Below are 10,978 nucleotides of genomic sequence, written 5' to 3'. Positions count from 1 at the left end.
AGCATGTAGCTGTAGATAACACGAGGGACCATGCTGGTAGCTGCAGTGAAGAAATGTAAATAACAGCGAGTGAAACAATCCTCTTCTTTGTAGATTGTCTTGTGTTTACACTCCCGCGGATGGATATGTGCAGGTGACACCTTGACGGCTGCCGGGACTCGTTGTTTAAATAGTCCGTCTGATTGGACGTTTGGAGGCTTTAAAACATCTGTAGGACCAAAGACTGTCAGCTGCTGCTCTGATCCTGGACCCAGCAGTAGCACACCAGGGAGAGGAAACACAGAGGACAACTAAAACATAGCTCCTCTTAATTTATCTGTTTTTTTATTATGTCTTCTTTTGGCTGATTTAGTGAGAATGCTTCCAAAAATATGTCAAATTATAATTACTTTTTATTTAACGTTTAAAAACGAATGTTTGGAATAATTATACAAATCTAAATATTATCATTAAGACTATCATATTATTAAATATTCAAATTTACACAACTGATTGAAACATTAATGTTAGGACCGTAAAATATATTCACCTGACTGATTTAAATATTAAAGTCAAATGCTCCAGTGTCAATAATTATGCAAATGTTGCTATTTCCAATTTTAAGCTTAAGACCCTACAATATTATATAAATTGCAACTTTACCTATCTAATTTAAATACTATGATTAATACCATACAATATTAATTATAAAAAAAAATACCTGACTGATTTGAACATTAAGGTGAAGACCCTACAATGCTATTAATTATGCAAATTTACCATACTAATTAAAATTTTAAGGTTAAAATCCAACAATTACACATGGAAAACCCAATATATTCAAAGATTCCCTTTGAGCAGCATATTGGTAACAGCAGAGAAACCTCCAGCAGAACCAGACTCAGGGAGGGCAGACGTCTGCCTCAACCAGTTGGGGTAAAGTGAGGGTAAAGGGGAGCGATACCAGGATAGCAGAGACAAAAAGACAATAAAGAAGAGAACATAAACACTGAACAGACTTCTGCAGCTCCAGAGATAGCTGTAGAGAGGTTCGGACTACAAGAGAGAGAAGGTACAAAGTTAATAACATGTAAAAGTGCTTATAAATGCATGGAGGAAGTGACAAAAATAATCTTGAGAAAAATCATGCCATTAATAGTTTCCATGATCAGCTAATGTCATAAAAACAAACAGGAAAAAAAATAGATTAAATCAGTATTTACTCTGACTAAACAAGCATTTTGGAGAAGTCCCCTGGTTCTACGCCGGTATGTTCATTTAATCCCAGACTGTGTGATGTTGACATCAGGCCTCTGTGGGGGAAACACCATCTGCTGCTCCTTGTTCTTCATGTTGCTCACTGTTCTGCATGACTCTGGCTGTATGTTTGGGGTTATCTTTAACCTCCCTGGTAGAAGGGATGGATCAGAATGTAAGGAAACACTTTATGTTAAGTTTACCAAACATGTACTTAAGCAATGTTTAACTAATGCATGGCCTATGATGATTTAAGGCATGAATAAATGCAGGATGCCTATAGTTAGCTGGATTTCAGCTGCATGAAAATGTATTCATGAAATTGTATTTATGTTTATTATGTTAACGTTTGGAGGGCTGCACAGTGGCGTAGTGGTTAGCACTTTCGCCTTGCAACAAGAAGATCCCTGGTTCGCGTCCCGGCTTTCCTGGGATCTTTCTGCATGGAGTTTGCATGTTCTCCCTGTGCATGCGTGGGTTTTCTCCGGGTACTCCGGCTTCCTCCCACAGTCCAAAAATATGCTGAGGTTAATTGATTACTCTAAATTGCCCGTAGGTGTGAATGTGTGAGTGCTTGTTTGTCTTTGTATGTAGCCCTGCGACAGACTGGCGACCTGTCCAGGGTGTCCCCTGCCTTCGCCTGAGTCAGCTGGGATAGACTCCAGCCCCCCCCGCAACCCTAGTGAGGATTAAGTGTTGTATAAATAATGGATGGATGTTAACGTTTGAGTGTGCTTGTTTGTCTCTATGTGTCCCCTGCCGTCACCCTAAGTCAGCTGGGATAGACTCCAGCCCTCCTGCGACCCTAATGAGGATTAAGTGTTGTATAAATAATGGATGGATGGATGTTAATGTTTTCATCTGGCAGATAGCTGGATTACAAAACTGCTTCATATGAGGACAGATGCTGTTCTGCTTCTGATTCTCTACTAAATGTGAAGTAATTACATGATGTGTCTGTGATTTAATCATTTGTAAATGATGAGCAACCAGAATCCCCGATGCATTCTGCATTAATTCATTCATGAAATATCCATAAGCATAACCGAAGTATGTGATTTATACAATTCTGATAAAGTGCCGTTGAATGTAAACATCTAATCACACAGTTCTATGTGCAGATCTGATGTTATAAACTGGTGAATGATCCTCCACAATTATGTCAGCATGAGAGGGAAATTGAGGTAAAGAGTGTGTCTTAGCTGAAGTAAAGTATAGTTTTGGATAAATCTCACCTATCTTGTGAAGGTGGTTTTCTTGTGTGGACTCTATCAAATTTAAATTGCATTTAGTCCCTTGAAACCTGTACCTGTAGCATAGACTGTACAATAAATTCATATATTTATATTTCTAATAAATCTTTATTATGCAGTGTATGTTCTGAAGCAGTTAATGTGTGAAAATTAGGTTCCCTGGTCCAACAATTATACATCTGATGTGTACATTTCCTCAAATTATTCTGCTGCAGCTCAACCAGCATTTTCTTTGAGTAGGGCTACAGAGTAAAGACGAAGAAAGAATGGTGAGTCTTTTATTTTAGGTTTTACCTTAAAAGTAAAGAAAATACATTTGTTGGAAAACCTGGAAACTTCAAGCTGACTTTCCTTAAAGTCCTTAAAAAGTTTGATTTAAGAGAAATTAAATGATACATCTAACTTTAACTCAAGAAGATCAAAAAAGAGACATTAACATTATTTTTTTTAACTTAATCAGCATATAGTGTTCGGTTAAGTAAATTCAATAAAAGTAATTCATTTACATTGGTCCAACAGTTCTCTTTTTTCAGTGTCTGTACCTGATTTACTAAAGAGAAAAAGATACTAACGATTTAACCTCATAATTATATTTAGCAGTTTAAAAAACAAGTTTTATTTGCTTCATCCCTCTCATGGTGTTTCCTAAATTTGTGTGAATATCATGACGTTAAACTCATGGCTTGTTTCAGAAGTTTGCTACACATAGTAAAATGCTGCATTAGCTCAGTTTGGAATCAAAACTGCAGCTATAAAACATTAAATCCAGTGTATTTTTCATTTTAGCGATATTTGTGTTAGGTGTTGTTTTAATGTTGTATTTCTTTATTTATTTAGATATAGGTCAGTCTATATAACATCAACTAAATCTGGAAAAAGTTCCAACCTGCCCCCCTCAGAATCAATAGTATTTTAGTTGATTATTTCTTAACCAACTGGTGGATCATTGAAGTACACAGTGGTGGGTTAAATTTTGCACTTGGTAGTATTAATTTTCTGATAATTTACTGGAAGAAAACCTGTGAAAGTGAATTTTGGGTAAAGGGCGTAAAAAGATCTGATAAAAGCAACTGTATGATTTCATTAATAACTGATTGTACTTAGTTTGCTTGCAAATTTGTCTTAAGGCATTTGGGTTTATTCTGTAGTATGTAGGACAGAAGCAGACAGGAAATGTAAGCAGACTGGGGGGGAGGAGGAGTGTGTAACAAAGATCCCCTGCAGCATCTTTAATGGGGTTGTGGTAAATACGTGTTGCGGTCTTAGAGGACCGCGTCTGTAAAAAGTTTCACACACAATATATCAAGACGAGCTTTATTTCAGACCACAATTCAAATTCAGCTTTGATCTTTGAATCTGAAGCTGGCACTATAAAAAACGAGGCCGTGAGAAAGGTCATTGCTTTGTCCTAAGAGCTGCAGTAAAAAGCATCTGGACTTCTTTTTTTGGTTGTTGAAGACACTCATCTGTTATTGGAGAGGCTTTTTCAGTTCTGAAACTAAAATCCAGTCACTTTTTTTACCAAGCTCTTAGGACTATTATGACCTGAATAACTGAGAATCTACACAGATATGTCAAGAGTTCAGTTAACTCTAGCTTAGAAGATAAAATATAAAATCAGGAGACAATGACTGCTTTGCTAGCTCAGCCTAAGGCCTCAAGATTAGCATTCATCGTCATCATTTTCAGAATCAGGGTTCATTTGGCCCATCTCCTCGTAATCTTTTTCCAGACAGGCCAGGTCCTCTCTGGCCTCTGCAAACTCTCCCTCCTCCATGCCTTCACCCACGTACCAGTGGACAAAGGCACGCTTAGCATACATGAGGTCAAACTTGTGGTCAAGACGAGACCAGGCCTCAGCGATAGCAGTGGTGTTGCTCAGCATGCACACAGCCCTCTGGACCTTCGCCAGGTCTCCACCAGGAACAGCAGTTGGTGGTTGGTAATTAATGCCGACCTGTCGAGACAAAGAGGATGTTAAGTAAGAAAGTATCTCCAGCTGTACTCCTTGCCTTCACACTGCGACTCACCTTGAAGCCAGTGGGGCACCAGTCGACAAACTGAATGGAACGTCGGGTCTTTATGTTCGCAATGGCAGCGTTCACATCCTTCGGGACGACGTCGCCTCGGTACAGCAGGCAGCAGGCCATGTACTTGCCATGACGAGGATCACACTTCACCATCTGATTGGTCGGTTCAAAACAAGCGCTGGTGATCTCAGACACGGTCAACTGCTCATGGTAGGCCTTCTCAGCAGAAATGATGGGCGAGTAGGTCACCAGAGGGAAGTGGATACGAGGGTACGGCACCAAGTTGGTCTGGAATTCCGTGAGATCGACGTTGAGGGCGCCATCGAAACGAAGGGAAGCAGTGATTGAGGAAACTATCTGACCAATCAATCTGTTGAGGTTGATGTACCCAGGACTCTCGATGTTCATGTTGCGTCGGCATATGTCGTAGATGGCCTCGTTGTCAACCATGAAGGCACAGTCGGAGTGCTCCAGGGTGGTGTGGGTGGTCAGGATGGCGTTGTAGGGCTCCACCACAGCAGTGGACACCTGGGGAGCTGGGTACACCGCGAACTCCAACTTGGACTTCTTGCCGTAGTCTACAGACAGACGTTCCATCAGCAGAGAGGTGAAGCCAGAGCCAGTCCCCCCTCCAAAGCTGTGGAAGACCAGGAACCCCTGCAGGCCTGTACACTGGTCCGTCTGATGAGAGGTACACGACAGTCTTTACTGATTCAAAGCAGCCTGAATAAATATTCCTACAGTAACTTCTAAATCCGCAGCTCCCCTAAGCTTTCTGAAGATTCATACTAAGATTCATTCTCTCCTAGTTCAGTTTTGATCTCAGTAGGCAGCTGTTGTCAGCAAAAAAGGCTCTAAAACATACAGTCCAATGTTCCTGCTCAGCACCAAACAGCAGACAGAAAAAGTTAACTAACTCATAAACAAACTGTAGCATTTAGCAGCTAAAGGACCAGATGTTTACCCCAGCAGTTGGTGGAGACCAAAAATGGAGTTAAAATAGAGAGAATATTAATCAGGTGGAGCAAGCACGACTCCAGTTAACTAAATGATAAATCATGTTGAGGAAAATGGTTGTAGATTTTAATGACAAAATTGATGCTATCTCTTACCTGCCCGTTCAAAACGAAACTACAGCCTGCAGCTTGCTAACTTAGCTTAGCATGAAAACTCAAAACAGTCGGAGACAGCTAGTCTGGCTTTGTCCAAGAGTATCAATATCTCTAAAGTCTATAAATTAATAGATCTCATTTGTGTAATCTGTACAAAAATACATGAGTAAAAAGTTTTATGGAATGTCAAACCAAATCTTGGAATTGGATGCTGATATGGTGAACCTCAAGTGTTATAATAGCCCAAACAGCTTTATATGTATTGTAGACTCATGCAAGTGGGATCAGTTTTCTCATCTGACTCTTTAGAAGAAATGTACTTATTCCCCAAAACATGGGCGGCAAATGTGTTGGTGCTCTGGAGCTCACATACCCACAGGAAATAGGACTGTTTAAAATTTGTAAGGTCTTCATTTTACAGCATGAAGTGCCTTGAGATGACATATGTTGTGACTTGGTGCTATATAAATCAAATTGAATTAACTGAATTAAATTGAAATGGTGAGCACCCACCACAAATCCATGCTATTGGCAGTGAATTTTAGAAATTTATCTTGACTCTGGACAAGTCGCTCTTGTCCTGCCACCACTGAGATTTTCTGATCAAAGGTAACCAAAAATTAATTGGCTTTTACTTCATCAAGGCTACTGCAAAGGTGATTAACAGTCAACATATGGTATTGCCTACCAATTTAAATGTTCTGAAGAACAATGTATATTCATGTGTTCATTTGTTGTGCTAATTTCTTTATCTGTAATTTTACTTGCTTGGTGATGAAGGGAATTATTTGTCAATCATTCTTATTTGCATGACTGTTGGTTAGACGACTGACATCTGACCAACAGCAGGCCAACGGTGACATGTTGGTATTCTCAGAGGTAAAAGCATACAATGTTTGATGCAACAAAAATCTGCCTGTTTAAAATGAAGCCGACTCAGCACTGAGAGAGAGCTCAAACTATAAATATAGAACAGAAGGTTCCTGTGGCCTGCTGATAAATTAGTTCAGAGCTCGTATAATAAGGAAGGAAAAAAAAACAGGAATTGGAATAATAACATCCTCATAGCTCTCTGTAAATGTGACATTTATATTTATTCATGTGAAGTTTCCCAGTGATTCTCTCTCATTATTACTGACCATTTTACGAACACGCTCCATGACTCCATCAATGATTTCTTTCCCAACGGTGTAATGGCCACGAGCGTAGTTGTTGGCAGCGTCCTCCTTTCCAGAGATCAGCTGCTCTGGGTGGAACAGCTCTCTGTACTTCCCGACCCTCACTTCATCTGGAAAGAAGGATTTAATTCAGAGCAGGTAACAACAAATGCGGATCTATAGTGTATCATCTTAACCGCAACATTATATTTAGTCTTTACAGCTTCATTGACACATTAATATGGCAAACTGTGCTGCTTGACAGGACATGACAGAGGAGAATTAGTCTGGGTCAATTCAGACAGAATTTGGAAAATATCTGAAATATTTTTGATCCTTTTGGAGAATTTAATGTTTTCTGACCTGGGAGAGAATAAAAACAATATTATTCATGACCATTTGTAGCTTCAGTGAAGTGCTGGCATAAGGAGCTATATGAACCGTGCAGAGTGCGGAATAAAACTTTATCTTCTAGGTGTAAAGCTGCTTCAGCATAAATTCACAGAACATATTGAAAGGAAAAAATGTATTGAACATGGCACTGTACATCCTGATATTTACACAATGCACACTGAACAAGTGGTGAAGGAGTCACCACTGCACTTGTTGCTAGGATACCAGTGTCACCTACATGACCCATGTCGATGGAGATGCGTCACATCATATATAAGCCACACATAATTGGACACTGGGAGCAGTAATAAAAGACAGATAAGGAAGTTAAAAATAAACCCATTTGATGGACTCAGACTCACCAACCACTGTGGGCTCCAGGTCGACATATATCGCTCTTGGAACATGACGTCCAAAGCTCCCAGTATTGAAGAAAGTGTTGAATGGATCTTCTCGAGAGTTTGCTTCTGCAGGAACATCCAGGAAGACGCCATCAGGACCGACGCCATGCTCGAGGCAGAAGAGCTCCCAGCATGCATTTCCTGTCTGGACACCCGCCTGGCCCACATGGATGGAGATGCACTCTCTCTGTGCAGAATAAATAATATAGATGGAAGGTCATAATACTAGAGGCATAAAGTACTGGAGTAAAATCAGCCTCTGTGGTAGCCTTTATAAACCTGTTTAACTATAAATGAATGGTCAGCTTATTTTTGGTGTGATCAAGAAGTCCTGAGACTTCAAAGATTTAAAAAAAACAAAAAACAAAGGCTGCTATCCCTGTATTAGACTATGTATGTATTTTCCTTGTGCAGCGAAGTACCGCTCCCAGTGCTCCTGCCACACTTGCAATGCCCCCTAAATCCTGAATCCCTGTTCTGGAAGAATGTCATGCACCGCCTGTAACGTGTTCCAGATCTCCTAAACTGTGTCAGCTTTTCAACTTGAGTTTCATTTTGGGGAGGAGGAAGACGTTGTAGGGAGTCTGTGTAGATTTTCAGTCATCCAGTTAAAGTATTTCTAACATCTACAGAACATGGAGTGAAGAAGCCTCTTGGATGAGAGGTGAAGACGCAAAAATGGAAGCCATAGAGCTGTTCAGGTCATTTGCACCAAATGTTCTCATTACATCAGAGGCCAGCGTTGACAGTCTGACACTGGGTGATGAATTCACAGCGCTAAACCACATGAATGTTCAAGAAAACAATGAGCATGCTCTTGGTTGTGCTCCTGACCCGATGCACCTTCTTTGGTCTTGCAGGTTCTTCCAGTGAAAACTGCTGTTTGGTCTCTGGTTCGTAGACCCCACTCTCAGGGATCAAAATCACAGAGCCACAGACTTTGACATGGTGAATTCACAAATGTGCATTTAAAAAGTCGCTACAAATGTTCATGTAACTCAGGCCCTGATGCTGATTGCACCATGTGACCCAGAATCCAGCAGAAACAGAATTTGAACTTTTTGATCGCACCTTCTACTTTGACTTATGTACCTTGACAGGACTCTTCGGTTCAAATTAGAATTTTTAATCAAAATTTTTATTGTCTGACTTTCACATCTTCAACTTGAGCAACTAGATTTTTTGGTCTCATTAGAATTTATTCTAATCAGATTTTGACTCAATTGAACAATGAGAAAATACTTAAAATTCCAAGGATGGGAATCCACATAAATACAATTAGATGTTTATTAAAGTTTAAAAAAATCTAACAAAGTGATATTTCAATTCCAGCAGAAAGCATTAAGGATTTTTAAAATTTCACAGCTGCATATGATGCATCTGGATCAACTTTGAATTCCCATATCTACATGTCTATAAGTTCGATTTTGAAATACAGTTTAAAATTTTAGACATCCTACAAAATACAGATATTGAGTAAAAATACATTAATATTTAAATTCCAACAGTGGTTCAATTTCACAATTAATAAAATTCAAACTTACGCATGCAGCTCACAGTGCAACGTAAAAACATCTGAAGGTAACTTATTTCTCATATTTGCATCAGCTCTTCTAATTATGTCAAGTGTAAACACATCAAAAACTCGACGAGTTCATTCCAACCCTTCACCGCTGTGGTTTCCAGGCGCTTCTAGCCATCACGTTTGAACATGTTGAGAATTTTGGCTTGCATCCCCCGAAGGGACAGCATCCCCTTAGATGATTTTTTGGTTGTTGAGTGACATTTGTAAGACACGGGTTGACTAAAGAGAACAGGAACATTAATAAAAACATCCAGAGAGTAAAACATTCACGGTACAAAAGGCTACAAGCTGAAGATGAAGTGATGCAGGAGGGTGTCAAAAGAAAACACAAAGGAAACTTAAAATCCATGCAATAATCAACACAAATGGAGCCAAAAGTAATATGAAATACAGTACAAATACATTCAGTGCAGAGTGTTGGGGAGGTTGGAGACTGGATGAAACATTACAAAACATTCAGGTGATTCAGAAAAAAGTAATATTTATAGTACTTTGAATATCTAAAATAATATATATGTTATGCACAATTTATGAAAACAAATGAGCAAATGTCTCTGTTTCTCATTCTCCTACCATGTTGCTCCAGGTGACAGTAGTGACAAGTTGTGTTGTTGGTTGTTCAGTCAGCAGTATTTCCTCTGCAGCGTCCCGGGACGAGTAACGAGTCTCCGTCACCACAGTGCTACTCTGTCCTGTTCGCTTCCTGCTGCTCTTTATATGTGCAGACGTCTCCCAGGTGTCTGTCTGTCTGTCTGTGTCTGTCTGTCTGTCTGTCTGTCTGTCTGTCTGTCTGTCTGAGTAAAGGTGCTGATTCAGGGCTTTAGGAGGAGGCGGCAGATAGATGGAGGGAGGGAGGGATAATAACTCTACTCCCACATTCTGCACGTTCTCCCTCAAAATGTTGTTTTAGTTGCTTTTTTGACTTGCTGTTACTTGCATGAAGAAAAAGCCTTTGCACAGAACTTCAAACCGATTTATCCTCTTTCTGGCTACATATTCATGTTTTTCTGGCATCAGCTTTGCTTCTCTGTCTTTTAACTTGCAATGGGATGTGGATGAAGTACTCAGATCCTTTATTTCAGCTGTAAAAATATGAAAAATATATATGCTTGCATGCCTGTAAATGACCTGACATATGATTATCTTACATTATGAGATTGTTCTCTGGAGCTGTTTTTACTGCTTCACTTTGGGAGTTTAGTCCAGCGGTCCCCATCTTAAGGCTTTGGTCCCTCCAAAAGCTAACAATATCAACATGAGGGGTCTTGGTGTGAAGAGAAACAGTTCGACCAAACACATTTTTCATAAAGTATTGAGTCATTTTACCTCCTTTGACTCTCAAACAGTTACTTAAATCCTGTAAGACATTTAGAGGACAGATCTTTTTGGTGGAACTCCTCATAATTTTAGTTGTAGCTCTATCTTTAGCAATATTTGTGATTTCTTTTAAATTTCCACAAATCTTTTAAAAAAGATGCCACAGATATCATCAGATGGAGGCCACTTCAACAATGCAGCTTGCCCACTTCGGTGGATAAATTTGATCCTCTCTTCATGTTCCTCTTTAGCCTTGTAAGTGGTGAATCTCAGTTGCCACTTGCTGTCAAACACACTGGCGGCATCTCACAAGTGTCCTCCATCTCATGATATCGGTTGGTACCAACGGTACATGTTGTGTCACCATCCTAGCTTCAACTATGTGGATGGGAAGACAACACAAACTTTTCAGTTCAGTTCAATTCAATTCAATTCAATTCAATTCATAAAGGATGGATCTGACTGAAAATGCTCTAAAAGTCATGACTTACCAG

The 10,978-nt window shown here is 39.6% G+C and overlaps 1 protein-coding gene across 1 annotated transcript; it reads right to left on the bottom strand.

The window, feature by feature from the left end:
* Positions 1-3,789: 3,789 nt before the first annotated feature.
* On the bottom strand, positions 3,790-10,832 carry tuba5 (tubulin alpha 5). Its single transcript, XM_035950655.2, has 5 exons — positions 9,741-10,832; positions 7,544-7,769; positions 6,771-6,919; positions 4,520-5,200; positions 3,790-4,446 (listed from the first exon to the last, which is right to left on the bottom strand). The coding sequence occupies exons 1-5, from the start codon at positions 9,741-9,743 to the stop codon at positions 4,153-4,155; spliced, it is 1,353 nt and encodes a 450-aa protein (XP_035806548.1). The 5' UTR covers positions 9,744-10,832; the 3' UTR covers positions 3,790-4,152.
* Between the last annotated feature and the right edge of the window lie 146 nt (positions 10,833-10,978).

Source organism: Amphiprion ocellaris, chromosome 8 (assembly GCF_022539595.1).
Source record: "Amphiprion ocellaris isolate individual 3 ecotype Okinawa chromosome 8, ASM2253959v1, whole genome shotgun sequence".
Classification (NCBI taxonomy): Eukaryota; Metazoa; Chordata; class Actinopteri; family Pomacentridae; genus Amphiprion; species Amphiprion ocellaris.
This window is presented reverse-complemented; position numbering and strand designations above follow the sequence as displayed.